Source organism: Scophthalmus maximus, chromosome 1 (genome assembly GCF_022379125.1).
Source record: "Scophthalmus maximus strain ysfricsl-2021 chromosome 1, ASM2237912v1, whole genome shotgun sequence".
Classification (NCBI taxonomy): Eukaryota; Metazoa; Chordata; class Actinopteri; order Pleuronectiformes; family Scophthalmidae; genus Scophthalmus; species Scophthalmus maximus.
Window position 1 is genome coordinate 11,126,376 of NC_061515.1, and position 18,281 is coordinate 11,144,656.

Consider the following 18,281-nt stretch of genomic DNA (forward strand, 5'->3'; position numbering starts at 1 on the left):
GCATAGAGCTACTATTCAGAGAAAGAGAGTTGCAGAGTTAACTAGCCAGCTAGTGTTGATCATGTACAGTAAAGTGTATCCTGGAAAGTGTACAGTGTGTGTATAGATATTCTAATCCTCTTGTAGAGTATGTACTGTATGTGCCACAGCGCCTCCTTCAATCATTCCATTAACTCACCGATATCAAGTGGTCCTGCTATCGTTTCTTTGTTTTGTCAGTTAAGGACTGATCCAATGTTCATGAATGTGCTACAGTTCTTCGGGGAACATCTACATGATTCTGCTTCCCCACAGTTTAAGTTGACTTGCACACTGTAACATACAGTATGTGTGAATATGAACTGCAGTTTGTCATAACAGCCATTGACCTTTTGGAACTCCTGAAAGGTGTTTTCTTGTAAAAACCCACTTACTGACTGTTTGTGTTTGACTGCTCAGGCTTAAAAAACACTGCCTGGTGACTGTTCTCCTCCGAGACTGTGTGGTCTTATATTTCTTCACTGTTACTAAGTAGAGCTCCCGTTTCCTCAGTTTGTCCTTTGTAGCCATTCTTCTCTCTCTGTGAGCCAGTGTACTTTGTACTCCCCTCGAAGAAATCGTGGCATTGATGCTTAGAGGAAAAGGCTGGTGTTACTCTTCATTTTTCTTATTGTTAATTAGTCCTATGAAAAGACTCAAACCAACAATTCATCCCTACATGAAGACACAAATCTTTAGGTTACTTTCGTAACCCGGGTTCTCTGAGCAGCACGAGTGAGACGTCTCACCATAGTAAAACATCGACACAGATAGGACAGGATAGATCAGGCTTCATTGTTGGTTGTGGTCTTTACCTTGGATTTGTTGACATGACAGAAATACTTAATAATAGCTTGGCCTATAATTTCCATTTCCATTTACACCCGCACAGTTATTCTTGCTGGTTAGACCTCAGCTCAGGTTGATTCTGGGAGGAGCTATACTGTCAATCCAACAACAGTTCTATAAGAATGATGCAGTGGATATTGTCTGGCCCTGTCAAGGACCAACCACAGCCAAGCACAGTCTGTGTGTGACCCATACAGTGTTAAGAGGTCTAATCGGAGAAAAGGGACGATAAGTTATACCCTAATTTCAGCCTGTTGGAAAGGCTTTTTATCATCATACCCCCCCTTTTTTTTGTGGAAAATAATGCCTGAACTAGGACCATTCAAATATGAAATTTTCAAAGCCTTTCTAAATAATGTTGAATATGGTGTAAGCACCACCTTGTGGTGATCTATGGAGTTGCACTTTGAAATATAGGGTGGGGTTTGGGGCGTTTTATTTAAAAAAGAAAATACAGCAAGTAATGTACAGCATGTCTGAGATACATCGTACACAAACAGTACATCCCAGCAATTTGTAAATAGCCAAAGTCTTCCATTATGATGTTGGTATGACCTTGCGTGACCAGTGGAGAGGATTGACACTGATCCCCATGTACAGACCTTTGAAGTGAAGTTTACTTTCAAGGAAACATCATCCATTATTTGAGTACAGGACATTGCTTCACCTAAGACATTTTCTTTTACACTAGCTCAAAAACCCGGGAAATTATGGGAGTTACAGACTTTTAAAAAAAACAAAACAATTTTGTAATTTGAGTATGTTTGTTGGACAAATCTCAAAGCTAAGATACAGTATGTCCCACGTACAGTATGTAGTAAGTATCCATAATGTTCCCTATTTTGATGGTGTTGAGGTTTGCTAGTCAGAAACTGTTCAATCTTTACTTCAAATGTTTGATTTTACATTTGATCAAATATATTCAAAGAAATAAAGAGTCTAAAGAAAAACCCCTACAGTATTTCTTTTTTATGCCGTCCTAAGATATTCAGGGAAGAGGGATGTTTGGCAGGACTTTGTGAATATGTGGTTTGCTTGCTGTGTCACCATGATTAATGCTTCCCCAGTTGAGATATACCTGATCATAGCTTCAGCTACAATCTCCTGATTTGGTATTTCCCCCACAACATACACCAGCCATGACAAGGCTGAACAACACTATTTGGAGAGAGAATTTCACATTTCAAATAATAATCAATGATGTTGCTTTGGGGGTTTGTGAAGTTATAGCCATTATTTCCTTTAGATCACAGAGTGGCTCTTAGAATCAAATTCCCTGATTTTATCTGTGCTTATTGTGTATTTTTATTGTATCTATATCCTGATCACTTTACTCCGGAACACAATATAATGCAGACAAACTGTGCAAGTTGTCTCCTTTGATAAAACCCCCAGAAAAATGTTTCACAGCATCTATCAACATTTAAGGTCAACAAGGATATCATAGATAAAATGCATAGACTTGAATCCTTTAAACAAAATCAATAATTGTTGATTACAGCCCAGAGGGGGGTTGGAAGGATCAAGCGCCTCCCTGCTGCTGGTAAGTGGTTTAGTATATTCAGAGAGCATCAGAAAAACATTTCCATGAACAGCATAGCAAAAAAACAAAAACAAACATATTGTCGAGCTACTTTTGACGTGGCCATTGTGCCTCAGATTATGTTGAGGATATTCACGCAGGCCCTTCAGTTGAAGGGAAGAATGGATCAGCTGCATGGCTAATGAGGAGTAGTGTAAATTTGCAGCTCAATAACTCATAGATTACAAATCAGATCCTCATGCAACTTTGTAAACAAAACATTAGCACACGTAGACGATGCATTTGAGCTACCTTCGTGGATACACGCGTTTTCAAAATGTACATTCTTGCATTACTGTGAGATGGAAGGCATGTATTATACTGTGCTGGACTGTTAACAGAGCTGATGGGACACGGTGTGCCTCTCCTCTTGGTTTGTAATAGTCTGTTTTCCTTTAAAAACTATATATGAGCATGTTTTATGTATGGGAAGTTAGACGTGCAGGTTTAGTATACTGTACATTTCAGAAATATATATTTGCCCAAAGGCAAAGAACGTGTGATGTTGTAAAGGTGATTGGTGGGAAGTCTGAGGCTGCTACACGGAGAATCAAATGAAGTGTCGACTGGAGAAACCAATGAGAGTTTGAACAGAAAAAAAGACTTGAAAAATAAATTCAACACTAAACATTTTGTGGCTCCCGTGATGCATTGTAGACTCACAGACCATGTCTTGTTGACGTGTGTTTTCTTGTAGGGCAGGTAACTTCATCACAACAGCTTTGTTCTTTTCTCTAACCTGATATTTTCTGAATTTAAAATGTATTTTGGCCATCGCCACAAGAGGCCGCTGTCCCCTTTCTCCCTGCACCTCTTTCAGGTTTGACCGTTTCCTCAACCGGACAGCAGTCGGTTATTTCTACACTGCACCACCGGGGGCGCAAGAGTCCTTCTGCTGAGGTGGAGATGCTGACTACATGACAACACTGAAAACATCACTGGGTTGATAAGAGGAAAACGTCACCTTTATGATTCGCTGGCCCACAGCTGCTGCAAGTAAAAAAAAACCTTAACGTACAGAAAAATAAGATCACTGAGACATTAACATTTAAAAACAAAATTCTATTTCTGTGCAATTTTTGTTGTTGTATCAAATGCACTGATAATGTCACTCTCTAACTTCATGGTGAAAAAGAAAATGTACAGGTCAGTGACCCGATAAACCGAAAATGATGAGAATAAGTCGCCAAACCACACTTTATTCTGATATAACTTACACAAATCACATATAGGACTCGTTTTAAATTCTGGGTAATGTTGATGCCCTTTGTACTGCCTGGCCTGCGTGTGATGCATTTCATTATCAGATAAACAAGTGACAAAATTAAACGCACAGCTAAATGTTGTTCAATGTGTTTTTTATATTCATTCATTGCTAATATCATTTATCTTTGCAGTTTTTGAAGTCTCACCAAATCCAAAATAACAAGCAAGTGAGTAATAAGTTATTCATTTGTCATTTGTCTCCTCAATTTGTTCTGTAATGTCATGTGTTGGCTTGAGTCAGTCTAAACGGTAGCTTTTTGCAATACTAAAATCTAATATACACTTATATACATAAACAATGGAAACATTAAGCTCTGATAAAAATAATGCCAGTGTAAACAAGCTTCAGTATCACGCAACACCCAAATATTGCACATACATTCTTAAATATACACATTAAACTTTGTGCCGTTGTGTTCATGCATGTGGCCGGATCCTATGTGTTTCTGTAGTGTGTGTACGGCCCGGGCTGAAGAACCAGGATAAATTAAATTAGGTGGGGAAAGAATTCAGTAACTGAATGAGAGGCTGACACAAGAGGCACCGAATAAACACACACATATGTACACTACCTGCACACACACACACACACACACACACACACACACACACACACACACACACACACACACACACACACACATAGACACTCTCACACACACACACACACACATAGACACTCACACACACACACACACACACTCATTAAAAAAACAGTCTCATCCTCAGAAAAGCACTTGTGCATAGATCTCACGTGTCTTTACACAGACACATGAAAACGTTCAGTTACAGAAACATCTAAAGCATTGTCTTCACAACAAAGTCCGTTCTGTCTTCAGTTCTGGTGCTTCATCGCAGCGGATAAACAATAGACATGTGTGTGTGATTGAGCCTGTTTAGTGTGTTTTGGTCCCACTCTGTCTGGTTTGAGCCTCTTTCCTCAGTCCCAGTCTTAGTGGCGCTGCAGTCTTCCGTCTGTCCTTTCAGTCAGTGTCATTAATAGAGAGGCAGAAGATGTCCAGGCCAAGGAATGTAGGGTCCGACTATCCCAGATCTCAGATCCGGTTTGAGTTACTCAGAAGGTGCACATCCCTCCCAAACCACAGTCCTCCAATCAATTGCTGTCATGCATCGTATTAGGCATCCCCGATTTGATCAGACGTCAGCCGCTCCTGGTCGGAGACATTGTCGTCGGCTGGAGGCCGCGCCCGGTCAAAGAAACCACACTGAGGGAATCACATTGACCCGTTAGTGCAGGATTGGAAAATTAAACTGCTGTAAAGAATGTTGAGGAAGGTGGATGTTGTGTGTGTGTGTGTGTGTGTGTGTGTGCGTTTGTACCTTCCACATGGCGAGCGTTAGCATGGCCAGCACCAGCAGCCCCAGCAGTATGGCCAGGATAATGACCCAGAGCGGGACAGCAAACGATACATCAGGAGTCCCCCACAACACCAGGGTCCCCATCTGTAGAACACAGACAGGTAAAGGGAAGGTGTTTGTACATGCTGATGCATCTTCTTTATCTCCTTTAGCGCCTGACACAGACTCACACACTCCATTTACTCTCCATGCTCCGTCTTACCGAGGTGGCGTGCTGAGGCAGGGTGGGGGGTCGGATTCGGTAAGGCATGGCGGTGACCACGAAGGACACGGAGGAGTTGAGAATGTACGGATCGTTACGCCGCTGCAAGACACATATTACAATACTTTTTCAAAAAGGGTGACATTTGACACATCACACATTTTACTTGTTAGAGCTGCTTCCAGACTGATTCCAGGACACAATATTCCTGACTTTTATCCAAGTTCATGTCTGAAAAAAGCTCATGTTTTTTTTCTGGGTAACACTCTCTGTGAAGCTTCGTTTGAACTTTGAACCTTAGCTTTTAAGCCAGCGAGGATGTGAGGCACCTTAAGTGCTGTGAAAAAAAGCTAATTTGAACATTTGCAGCTGCTGATGAAGATCGCGTGACATGATCAAAAGCTCCAGAACCTCCACTTAATAGACCTTATTGTAAAATCTCAACTGCTGTTTCAACGGAACAGAAATCAACTCTAAACCTTTGTCGGTTTGATTTACTTGCACTAAAAAGCACAGAAAAAAAAACACGAAAACCCCTTAAAAAAGTGATAGACTTAGAAAGGAAGTAAAGCAAAAAACCCCCCAAAACTTCAGTGTCACGACACTGACCTGCAGGAACGTGTGTGCCCAGAGTCTCGAGCGGATCTTGACCACGGCGCTCTGCCCGCGATCCAGCCGGCCAACCACACATGTGATCCTCAGACAGGAGATATTAGTGCAGTTCTGCATGAGGAGGAGGAGGAAGACATTTAACACACGCGAATCACTGACCAACATCCGTCTGAGCTCGTTTTATGAGGAGGATGTACAAACACGCGCGGCTCACCAGGGTTTTGCCGCTGTAACTCGGAGCTTTGCTGACGGCTCGTTTGTGGCGGTGAGGAGGAGCGCTTGTGTTCCTCAAGAAACCCAGTAATTCAGGCGTGTCCTGGAGAGCGGAGATCTGACACAGACAAGGGAGGAGAGTTACCACTGATCAAAGTCTGAATTCGATTTTTTAGGTAGACAGTCATCAGCCAGTTATTCTTACACATTTATAATAGAATCAGATCTGAGCTTTGAAGACTTCATCAGAACTGACCTGTAAGAATAAAGGTTTTGCAAATGGGCGAGAATGAAATGGAAACCTAGGAAGGTACTGAGTTGTTGCTGATGCTCACATTCCTCGGTGTAATTTTAATCAATCCCTCAGCAACATGTGTTCAGGCCTTTCGAGGGCAATTATTTGTCAGTTACAGACGAACATGTATTGGTGCAGTCTGTGTTGCACATGGGCTCTGAAGCCGCCCAGACGGCAAATGAGTGAGAAATAGAGAACACGAAGAATGGTTGTTAAGTAAGATGTTAAAGATGTCGTACAAGATACAACAAATATCAGCAGCTGAGCAAACGAACGACGTCTAGCGTTCTGATCAAAAGGCATTTTGATGAAAGGAGGATTTGAAGAGATTTTCATTTCCGAAGCGCAGCTTACACAGTCGAGCTGACAGCAACAAGAGACAAGACTGGATAATCTGTCGCAGCTCACAGATAAGAGATAGAGACAAACCATTCACTTCCATAACAGCTCATTTATTTTAAGCTTTATGGACTAAAAGGTTTTAAATCCAAGGAGAGGACTTGCTCATTCCTCTCTATTAATTTTGGAAGGAGGGCATTGAAACACTTGTCTCCTTTTCCGTCCTGCAGCTCAGTGGGCGGCAGCCAGTGAGTCTCAAACGATGGAGCTGCAGGCCACAGATTGCAATAACGGTTTGTAATGGTTTGAGGTTTGTAAATGGATTACTGTAAAAATGTTTTATTTAATGTAACCTTGCACTGATATCTCCGTGGTCCCCGCAGGGCACCTGGGTGGCGTAGAGCAACAAAACACACAAAAAAAGCAATGGCATGCCACCTCTGGGGGGAACTGGGTTCAATTCCCTGTAGAAGTTACAAATGACAGTGTTGGCAGGAGAGGGATCGTGCTCGTTTCTAAAATAGTTGCCTCTAAAGCTTCGTCAGTTGGGCTACAGCTACTGATTATTCTTCATATCATTTATATTGAAATAACTTATTTATTTCATTTTAATATACAATATTATTAATGATATTTGACAGTTATATTGGCAATGAATAAATCAAGGAGAAAATAAAAACTGACCTCTGACGATGTGCTGTATAGCTGACTCATTTGATTTCATAGAGGCTTACACAGTATTGCACACTCTCTAAAACAACTACAGATGATATCATAGATATTGGAAACTATTTCTGCTCTAATTTTGACTAATAAGCGTAATAATCCTGCCTCCTTGTTTTGAGCCAACTGGCAAAAGAACATGGAGAGCAGCCAGAACCATGAGTACAATTATGTCTTACATGAGCGGGTATACATGATGGACCAGTGGATGGATGAAAGAGCCGCTAGCAATGTAATAAATACAAGTTTGAAACTGCAGTAGGTCTGGTGTTCTGATAGTGTGCAAGTTTTTGTGAGTAAAAGAATATAATTATATATAATTATATATTTTGAGGCTTCAAATCTGTTTTTGAACATACCTCTGCATGTATACGTGTATGTGTTCATGTTACCTGAAGGCCAAGTGGGTTGAGGCTGGTGTTCGTCCTGCAGCTAATTGGTCCGTCAGTTTGAATCTCCATGGCATACAGCAGGTTCTCCTCACGGAAACGGGAAGGCCAGCCGACCTGCAGCTCAGCCTCTTGAATGCTGCTGGGACCGAAGTTATGGAGCTGTCGAAAGAGGGAGCGAGGGGGGATAGCAAAGTTGTCAGGGTTGTGGTTTCTTCTGTCCTATTAGCAGGTCTCAAGTGACCGAGGCTATAATCAGGTTATACTAACTGTGGAATGATGACACAGGCCACCTGTGATTTAGTGAAGATGATACTAATGCTGCCGTCAGTCAAGTAAAAGCCCAGAGCATCACCTGGCTCATCATTCCACATCCAAGTGAGGATAAATGAATTATGAGTTTAAATGAACCATCAATTCAATAAATCCTCTTTTTTAACCCAGTATTTTCTCTCTCTCTCTCTCTCTCACACACACACACACACACACACGCACACGCACACAAACACACGGTCATTAACACTGATGCAAGTCCTCCAAACAGGACATGATCCCGGTGCTGCAGGGCAGGAATTCTGTGCGAGCGAAAAACTCTGTCCTCTCTAACTAGAAGCAGCTGCCAACTGGGAAAAAAGTACCACAAACGAAAATCATTATCAGCTGCAGGACAGGCCAGACACTGCTGCACTCGGGTTCAATGAAGCAGCCGTCCATTTGAAACAAAGGGAAATCACATGTACATTACGAGTGCACACACACACATTATTATAAATTGTTGCCAGTCTGTCTGCCATCCTCCCTCCTTCGATCTATTTGCCTATACCTCTGTTTGACCTTGTTTTTCCTCTCAATCATTATTTACTCATTACACTGTGTCCACTCTTAAGAACAACCTTGCTCCCCTTCCTTCCTCCTCCCTCCTTGCCCTGCTCCTTATTCCATTCTCTGTTTCCCCCCATGTCTCTCTTTTTTCCTTCCATCACAGCAGTAATTACTCCTGAGCTGGAGACCTTTGATCCGCCAGAGCCTAAATCTTTATAGAGCTACTGGTTTTACTTTGGTGTGTTTCTGTTTATTTCACCGTACAGACACCCGCCCCCCCTCCTCCTCTCTCTCTCTTGCTGTGGTCTAATTTACAACTTCTCACACCTTTTTTTTCTGCTCTTCATCTTACCAGTCCACGCCAAAGACATGCTTTTTGACCACCACCAACAAAAACAAAACTAGTCAGCCCTCTGAGATTCAGACGATTGGCTGTGCTTCCACGTAAGGGCTTCCGTTTACCTCATAGATGTGAGTTACTTGTGGTCCCACATCGTCCTCTTTGACAGGCTTGTCTTTGGGTTCCCAGCGTGGGAATGGCAGCACCACCTGAGAGGGATGAGACACCCTGGAGGGAGGAGAAACAGCTCGGTGACACTGATGCATGTACACATCAAACGGTTTGGAGTCGATCTCAAGAGACCTGTTAGTGGTCAGTGTGATCCTTCACCAAAGTGTTGTCTTTCTAGCTATGACGGAGGGACACTCTGGTTGTCGTAAGTAGGGCGTATTGTCTGTGTTACAAGCCTAGAGCTGACTACCAGGTAGTAATAATTATAATATCCCTCCACCAGGACACAGAAGTCAAATACATTACAAATTTTGCTCCAAAAGGCCAATAACGTCTGACCCACATGTTGTCCAAATCTGCTTTCAGACATGCACGGAAGTCTGGACATTTTTCCTGAACTTTTCCGGAGGTGAGAACTCAAATGTCCACAGCCCCCTGGTAACATTTCTGGAAAATGTCCAAGTGGGCCAAAGTGAGAAAACAAAATCTCTGGAAGATTCACAGCGAGCAAGTGTGCCTGTTGATGATTGTAAAAAAAAAAAGGAGATTTCTATGGAGAAATGATCATCATGTCCTGCTGCTTTCGTCATATATCGAAGGCAAACACCAGAAAGTGTCGGTACCCATTTTTACAGACATTTTCTAGAGTTCATGTCTGAAAACAGCTACATTGGAAGGACAAAAGATTCCATGTCTGCAAGATATATAAGGAAATATTTCCCACAAAACCCTTTTTAGCAATAAAATACCAGTTTGGTAATTTTCTAGGTATATCTACAAGCTAAATTGGCATGTGATTGAAATGCAACGCGTCCAAATCTTACTTATTGATCTTACATTCATTTTGGAATTTGAGGTGGACAGTCTCGTTAGATTTGATCAATTATCACCAAAGTGTTTTTTAAAAAACAAATAAAGAATTTGAAATGTAACATTTTTAAATCTAGATAGAGACAGTTGAGGCATTATAGTTTCACATGACAAACACGGGAACTTGTACGTCCTCATCTCTCTCATCCCTGGTCCCCCTTTGCTTATATGCACAAGTGACCACACCCAAACAAGGCCATGAAGGCTCCCACCTTTGAAGTGTGTTATTGTGTGTGTCAGTGGGCATATGGGCATCTACGTACATGTCAACGTCTCTTAAGTATCCCATGTGCACAAGATTAGTTGGAATTTGTTTCTAGAAATGTGTTTTCATGCTGTTTTCCATCTGTATATAAACAGGCTCCACAAATTCAAAGGAGGGCAGTAATATCCTGCAAATACCAACAAGTCTTAGACTGAAACCAGATCAGTTTTATCTTTGGGAGGCAACAACAAAGCATTATGTCAATGTTCCTTGGTGCAGACGCCACACTCTCACATGCAAATCGATGCTTTACTCACCCACGTAAATCGAGTTGAGCTTGCGCAACGATGGACAGATTCAAACTGACTGGGTTGCTGTTGGAGTTATCTTTGTTGGAGCTGTGGAGAGATTCAAAAGGGGGTTTATATATATAAAAAAAACTATGGCATAATATAAAACACAAACACACTGACTGTGCTCTACATTCTCTATCCACTCTGTATAAATCCAAAGTGCAGAAAAGCTCATGATGAAGTTGTGTTTTTAATGTCAAGCGGACTCCGTGAGGAATTCCTCTTGCCATGGCCTGCTTTGGACTGTCTGTGTCTGCGTCTAGTGATGATTTGTATCGAATTCAGCACAATGAGGGCAAACAGTGGACATGTGTCTTCTTCCATGGCTGCAGTTAGTTTCATCAAACCACAGACAGTGACAGGACTGGGACAGACACAGAACCTATTTACATGGCTCAGAGGAAATACAAACAGCTCTTTGTGTGTGTGTGTGTGTGTGTGTGTGTGTGTGTGTTTGTGGTTTCGGGGGGGGAATGCGTGACTGTTAGTGGGTGTGTCACCTGTGGATCTGTAGCTCAAAGCTGATTTTTGGTCCGGCATCATCCAGCCTTTGCACAGAAAACCTCAAACCGACAGACAGCTGGGCAGGAGTGTGGAGAGAACACACAAAAAGAGAGATAGAGGATGTATAAAAAACATGTGACAGGAGGAGAAAGAGGAGGGCAGTTAAAGAGAGATCACAGGGAGGAAAGAAAGGCAGAATCAAGACGCATCTGTAGATCAAAGGCCACACTGCGTCTCAAAGTTTCCAGTAATACACAGTGAAACCGCCGTTAACTAGATCCTCTTCTGTTATTAGGGCAAGACAACTTGTTGACAACAGCAGAAATCTGAAATCTGAGATAAATCCTGACGACACACACAGACACACTCGAAAGCGACAGTTCACTTCCTCGTCTCTCCCCAGTTTAAATCTCCTGTCCTCCAGGATAACCCGAAACTTGGAGGATTCGGTTCACCATCCACTGTACGACAACAGCGTGTGTGTGTGTGTGTTTGTGTGTGTGTGTGTGTGTGTGTGTGTGCATGAGCTCTACTGAACAACAGGTCAAACACATGGTCGAGAGAGGGAAATGACAGCATGCAGACTCGCACTAACACTTCAAAAGGCCTGGGGAGGGGTGGGGGGGAGGTGGTGTGTGGGACTACAAAGTCGAGCAGGAAAGGTCTAAAGAGGCAGACACCAAATGAGGCAATGGGTCGTTCGGAGAAAGGAGCAGACGTCACTATCAGCTATGATACTGAGAGAGGAGGAGGAGGACCACAGCCATAGACGTCTGAAGAGGCAGTGGAACAAAGAGGTCAACTGTGTCTATTAAAATCTGCCTTTTAAGCATCCGACACTCCATCTCTGTTTGACTGTTAAAAGTTTTGCTTCGTCCTTTAATAGAGACCAGCAGCTGCTTGCAGCTTGAATTTATCCGGGTTTTACAATGAGTTGTATCGTTTCTCGGTGTAGAAAATCATCAAAACACAGACAGAAACCTTTTCAAAGTATTCTTGCAATGTGGTCAGCCTATCCACCGTCTATCTGTGTGCTCAGTGTATTGCAAATACTTACAATGGTGCCACAATATGGCTAAATACACAACGTCTGTGCTCGGCTACTACCCTCCTTGAAGCTGCAAAGCTTCGCCACAAGCTGTGTATTTCGCCACATTGTGATAAAACAATGGTTCATTGAAACAATACCAAAAGCGGCGGTTTGTGCTGACGTGGTGGTTTGTGAAGTTTTCTAAGGGCATCGGAATACTTTCTGTCAGCCAGTTTTTTGTCAGCAAGTATATATTACAATGAACAAGAAGTCAACTGATCATTGTGGCTGTTTTACTGATGAGTAACAGACAACTTGTCTCAAAGTAAGAATAATTAAGTTCCTCTAATAAAAATATAGTGCTAACACGTATTGTCAAAATGGGATTCAACTGAAACGATCACCCAGCAGCAAATGTTTTCATAGGTGCAATGACTGTGGACGGCATTGATGATAACACTTGTGCTTGCACACTTCACTCTAAACCACAACTGCATTTAAATGTCAGTGTTTCCATACAATCACTTGACCCGACAAGGATCGGACATGAGTTGAAACCTCATCCATTTGAAAACATTTCGTGGCTTTGTAGTCATTGATCATTATTGTTTGCTGTCAAAACTTTGACCTATACCATATTTACTGAACCATACTCACAGTAACGTCACTAAACTACATCTAAAGTGAAATCAAGACACGGTCAGCAAGGAAAGCAACACAGACGAACACTGACGCCAAAAACAGCTTTCCTTCAGGCATGTACCTCCTACGCTGATGGCAGCTGTGTCATTTGGCACAGGGAATGAACTCGAATAATGACAATTATTGAGCTGCACAATAGGACCAGAGTCCGTATGGGGTACATGACGGTATGTTCTGCATAAGCCCTGGGATTCCAGAGCGTCCAACGGGGCAAGAGGAGAGTTAAATATGGGAAACATCTGGACAGCTGGGGAGCGCGCGCACGCGCGCACACACACACACACACACACACACACACACACACAACTTGTGCCTTTAACATGCCTGGTTTCACGCTCCTCCCCCAGCGGTGAAACATGACCACATAATTGATTTATTAGAACGCCGTGTGTCACCTCCAGAGCTCAAATGCACCTCTTTGCCAGCCTTGACACCTTTAGAAATACCCTACATTTAAAGAAATATACACACACACACACACACTCGCCCACATACAAACACTAAATGTGACATGCTTTGTGGCGCACATACGTACACTGGCGTGGTAGAATTTCATGTAGGAAGGGACCACTCTTTACTTTACAAAGCCTTGGCTTCCTGCATGTGTCAGCGATCCAAGCGCTGTATGGATGACTATTACACACTGCAGTGCACACACACACACTCATGCACAAATTGAGTGTGAAGCATTGTCGAGGGAGTCAGAGTGTGTGGAATGAAGGTCAAGGTGATGATCAGTAATCATTGGAAACCATCAATCAGTGTGAATTAAACCTGATGAGTAACAGTCGCAGCTTTTCAGCATGGATGTTTAAAAGTGGGGTTTTTTTGTGAAGTGTGTGTGTCTGTATGTTTGCGCTTGCGTGTGTGTAAAAACTCACCTCTGTCTCCGCTACCATCGGATTCCCGAGGTCACACACCACCATGCGAGACTCATTGACCATCTTGTACTCGCAATTTAGCTGAGACAGAGACTAGAGAGGGAATCAAACAGAAAACAGGGAAAGAGAAGAAGGAGAATTAGTGAGATGAAAAAGACAAACAGGGAGCAGCGAGAGTGAAGAGGGGAAAGAAAAGAAAAAGGGAGGGAAGCGTAACGCCATCAAAGGGGGAAGGGAGCGAGGGATTGAAAATGGGAGGGAGGGAGAATGCAGGGAGAGGAAGAGTGATGAATGATCTGACAGTAACAACCTCATCAATCAAACAGCCCCATTACACACTCATTAGCGCACACACACACACACACATGCAAACACACACACACTGACATAAACAGACACACAAACACACACACACACACACACACACACACACACACACACACACACACAGAACAGTTGACCCTGTCCATTTCCGTGGTCACTAATGCAGCTTGTAAATCATAATAGGGGCCTTTGGGCCATTGCCAGTGAAGCATACCTTCCTGATAGCCTCGCCTTAATCATGCCAAACACAACAGGAAGTGATGTCGTACTGTAACTGCTGCCTCAAATAGCTTACTTCCTCTTTTTTTTGATATGTTCACTGGGTACATACTTGACCATGATGAGATAACTGCCATCAATCCTATGTATCTATTTTCCGTATCCACACTGCGGAACATTAACACCAAACCAGATTTAATCAAACAAATGTGTGTGTGCGCGTGTGTGTGTTTATGTGTGTATTTACCTCCACCCTGCGCTCCACTCCAATGTAGTCAGCCTCTGGTGGTATCAGAGCGTGTAGCTCTGTCTCATAGGCTCCCTCTCCTCGGTTCACCGCAGTGATGGTCAGCATGACCAGATTGTCATCTCCAATCAGCAGCTCTGAGTGGTCTCTGTGTGTGTGTGTGTGTGTTTGTTTTATTTAAATGACAAAACAGTGTACAGAGAAAATAACGTTTTTTAGTTATTTAGAGGAGTCAGATAGCAACACACAAACATTACAGTTTTTAGGATCAGAGACTTCAAGTTTAATCCACTTCAGCTGCAAAGAATGCAATACCCCGCACCCCAACAATATGTGAGTGTGTCAGTCGGAAGACAGTGACAGGATGTTTGTGTAATGTTGCCATGGAGATAACGTACAGCTGGAAACACTATAGAGAGGAGGCTAAAACCCATGGTAAAAGTAACTATAATGTGAACGACTTCAGTGTAAACTTTGCTCATTGTGTGAGGAATAACAGACACACGTTCTTCAGCTCGACTGTGTGTGTGAGTGTCTGTGTCAAGTGTGGAATGTTTACAGGTTGAGGTCAGAGGGCGTGGCTGTGTCACTCTTACATGCTGGCAGAGAGTTGGAGGTCGGGGATACAAATATTGTCGTCTCCGCAGTCCAGGAGAATGTAGGCCTGAGAGGAAGAGGGGCACAGGAGAGGGGGTTGTCAGGAGGAAATGTTTAAGGCTCACTGGGTATCATCATGAAAAATAGAAGAAAAACGCACACAAGGATGCAGGTTCCGTAAAAGCACAGACACAAACACACATGTTTCGAGTTGTGCTATCCAGGTCTTGAGCAGCAAAATTAATTTGAGGTTGGGTTTGGGCTGTCTTGTTGTGCCCAGCTTCATAATGAAGTGTAATCTTGCAACACATATTCTTCTTCTTTCTGTCTATAGTTACTCTAATTGTCTGCATGTGTGATGTGTTTCAATTACAACGTAGAATGACTTGCAGGAAAAGAAATCACAGCCTGGAAAACTAGTAATAAGGAATACTACAGATAAGTAATGTTAAATATAATGCAAAAAAAAAGCTAAAAAGAAAACATAAATTATTTGGACAAGGCTTCTTTAATGAAGTAACATTGCTTGTGTGGTCCATGAGTGTGCATGAACAAGAAATTGCTAGTTGCCCATCAAAGACTCAGCTCTGGAAAAAAATAAAACTTCTTGGTATTTAAAAAAAAATCTGTCTACAAGAGGAAGAGCAATAATATAAGTGCACTTCAGGCTTACTTATTTGACAAACAAATGTCCTTAGATAAATATACTTAGGCCCCCGATTCAAATAAAGACAAAACTCCCCAAAAGAAACACTTTAATGAGGGGAAATGCGAGAGGAACAGAAGACGGATCCTCGTCCACGACGGACACACATGAGATACAGATGTTGTGTGTACAGAATAAACCCCAAAATATCAAAAGTACAATTGGAAAATCAGGAATACAATATTACACTGTTTATGTGTAACACGATATTGTGTACGGTATATATACTTACATGCTCTTGGAGGAAGGTGCTGCTGTAGTGGTTGAGAACAGGTGGGAGGTTTTGGCCATGTGGAGGAGGAGCCAAGCTGTAGTTCAGAGCCAGTGCAATCGGGGTTAATTTGTCCCTGAACTCGTCCTCCTCCTGTGGCGAGGAAACAGAGAAACTTTGTTTCAATTGAAATAACAAACTAAGAAGTTGTAGAAATACTCCAGGCTGATTCATGTCTGTTTGTGTATGCGTGATTTGCTCACTCGCAGGTAAATGGTGTAGCTCAGGCATGCACGTGGGTGCCTGTGGCCCAGCGTCAGGATCCCCGTGTGCTGAGGCTGCTGGGTGTCCAGGAAGAGAACTCGCTTCACTCCCCCCCTGGTGCCTTTCAGCCAGTCCAGCTGCAGCTCTGCTCTCAGATCTGGACAGGAGGAAAAATGATGGAGACGGTAGAGATGGATGAAGAAGTGACAATTAGGAGTGAATAAGAAAATCGAGCCAACCAGACCATAACTGTGTCTGTGTCTGTGTCTGTGTGTGTGTGTGTGTGTGTGTGTGTGGGCCCGGGTGCATGTGACTTTCCACTGGTTATGTAACTGAGTGCCATTGGTAGGCGCTAAATACAAAAGTGCATCATTAGACAGTGGAAAAATGTACTTCACACCTCATGCCTGTGTCTCTCCCCTAGTCCTGTTCCCACCCTCCCTCCTCCCTTCGCCCTCTGATCATTGTGGCAGAGCAGTGGACTCAGGAGAATCTAATGAGATGTTCGACAAAGCTGCTTCTGACTACTGCGACTGCTGTCCCACCCACTGAACATTTCCCTTTCTGCCTCCCCTTCCCTCTCTCTCTCTCTCTCGGTCCAACACATTGTGCACGGCTGCTTACCCACGGAGCTGGGGATCCCCACACCGCTCACTGCTGCACACACATCCACCTTCAGACTGGAGGAGGATGATATTAGAGGAAAGAAAGGCAGAACAGAGAAAGACAGAGAGAGAGAGAGAGAGAGAGAGAGAGAAAGAAAATTGTGACTGTCAGCATACTGTTCATGATTAGCACATTATTAAGCCAACCAGGATGTCCCCTAGAAGACAAGAAACACAACAAGGTGTATTTAATTCATATTTACTGTGATTTGTCTTCTGGGTTACAAATACAGTCTGTTGTATTTATTATTAGTTTGTGAATTTTGTGAATTTTTTAGTTTGGCTTTATTTGAAAATATCCATCCATCATCTATACCCGCTTATCCTTTTAGGGTCGCCGGGTGTATACTGTAATGTTTCTATTAACAGCGGTGTCCTGTGTCGAGTCCCGTCTTTCCTGCTACTCATCCCTCGCCATTGTAATGTTTCTATTCAGTGCAAAAACATGGAATACAAACATTACATAGAGCATGGACAGGTCACCCGTCTGTCACAAGGGCTACCTAAATGTGGTTTACATTAATTTGTGGCATATATGATTAGTCTTGTGTGGGGAATACACAGGAATATATATCTATATCAATTTATATAGATATATATAATGATTGAAATATGTAAGTGTGACCGGACACTAAGCTTCATTGCAGAAGTTTTGACCACATTCTTCCTTCATATTTATACACATGACAAAATCCCCCACAGAATACAAATTATATAAAACTAAGTAAATAAATAAACGGTCCATAAATGAGACATTTCTTATTTTCTGTAGCACAGGCGGCAGTAGGAAATGCTGATTAGGGCCCAATGTGCCCCTCCATTAGACAGACATGGGAGACTGGGAAACATTTCTGCATTTCCTCTATTTATGTCTGTATGGATGGATGTGTACGTGTGTGTGTCTGTGTGTTATCGCCTCTTTAATCAAGAACAGGAAAGTGACTCCCACAAAGTGGAGCTCCGCACTGTCAATATCTACCAATCTGGGGAGCTTACAGATGCAAGACCCCTGCAATGTGGAGCACGAGGTAAATTAATTTGTTTGGTTACAGTTCACAAACTCTAACAACTAGATGGCAGATGTTGTTGATGTTTGTGTGTTTGTTAATAATAAGGATCCCCATTAAGATGACATAATCTTGAAACTCAGATGTGAGTTTATGTGTTTGTGTGTGTGTGTGTGTGTGTGTGTGTGTGTGTGTGTGTGTGTGTGTGTGTGTGTGTGTGTGTGTGATTAAATACAGGTTTCTATTTTAAAAAATCGCTCCCCTTAGTAATCTTATCCTCTCCAGGTTGTTTCAT

The 18,281-nt window shown here is 42.6% G+C and overlaps 1 protein-coding gene across 1 annotated transcript in view; it reads right to left on the reverse strand.

Annotated features, from left to right (window-relative positions):
• Positions 1 to 3,632: 3,632 nt before the first annotated feature.
• The window catches only part of itga8 (integrin, alpha 8), a 35,972-nt gene continuing 21,323 nt past the window's right edge, over positions 3,633 to 18,281 (reverse strand). Inside the window, exons 16-30 of the mRNA XM_035627832.2 lie at positions 16,939 to 16,994; positions 16,314 to 16,471; positions 16,072 to 16,203; positions 15,133 to 15,200; positions 14,537 to 14,684; positions 13,747 to 13,839; positions 11,130 to 11,209; positions 10,594 to 10,674; positions 9,153 to 9,258; positions 7,872 to 8,030; positions 6,124 to 6,240; positions 5,907 to 6,020; positions 5,298 to 5,399; positions 5,057 to 5,179; positions 3,633 to 4,941 (exon numbers count right to left, since the gene is read on the reverse strand). Of these exons, the coding sequence (XP_035483725.2) occupies positions 4,852 to 4,941; positions 5,057 to 5,179; positions 5,298 to 5,399; positions 5,907 to 6,020; positions 6,124 to 6,240; positions 7,872 to 8,030; positions 9,153 to 9,258; positions 10,594 to 10,674; positions 11,130 to 11,209; positions 13,747 to 13,839; positions 14,537 to 14,684; positions 15,133 to 15,200; positions 16,072 to 16,203; positions 16,314 to 16,471; positions 16,939 to 16,994 (1,627 nt within the window). The 3' untranslated portion in view covers positions 3,633 to 4,851. The remainder of the gene's footprint in view (positions 4,942 to 5,056; positions 5,180 to 5,297; positions 5,400 to 5,906; positions 6,021 to 6,123; positions 6,241 to 7,871; positions 8,031 to 9,152; positions 9,259 to 10,593; positions 10,675 to 11,129; positions 11,210 to 13,746; positions 13,840 to 14,536; positions 14,685 to 15,132; positions 15,201 to 16,071; positions 16,204 to 16,313; positions 16,472 to 16,938; positions 16,995 to 18,281) is intronic.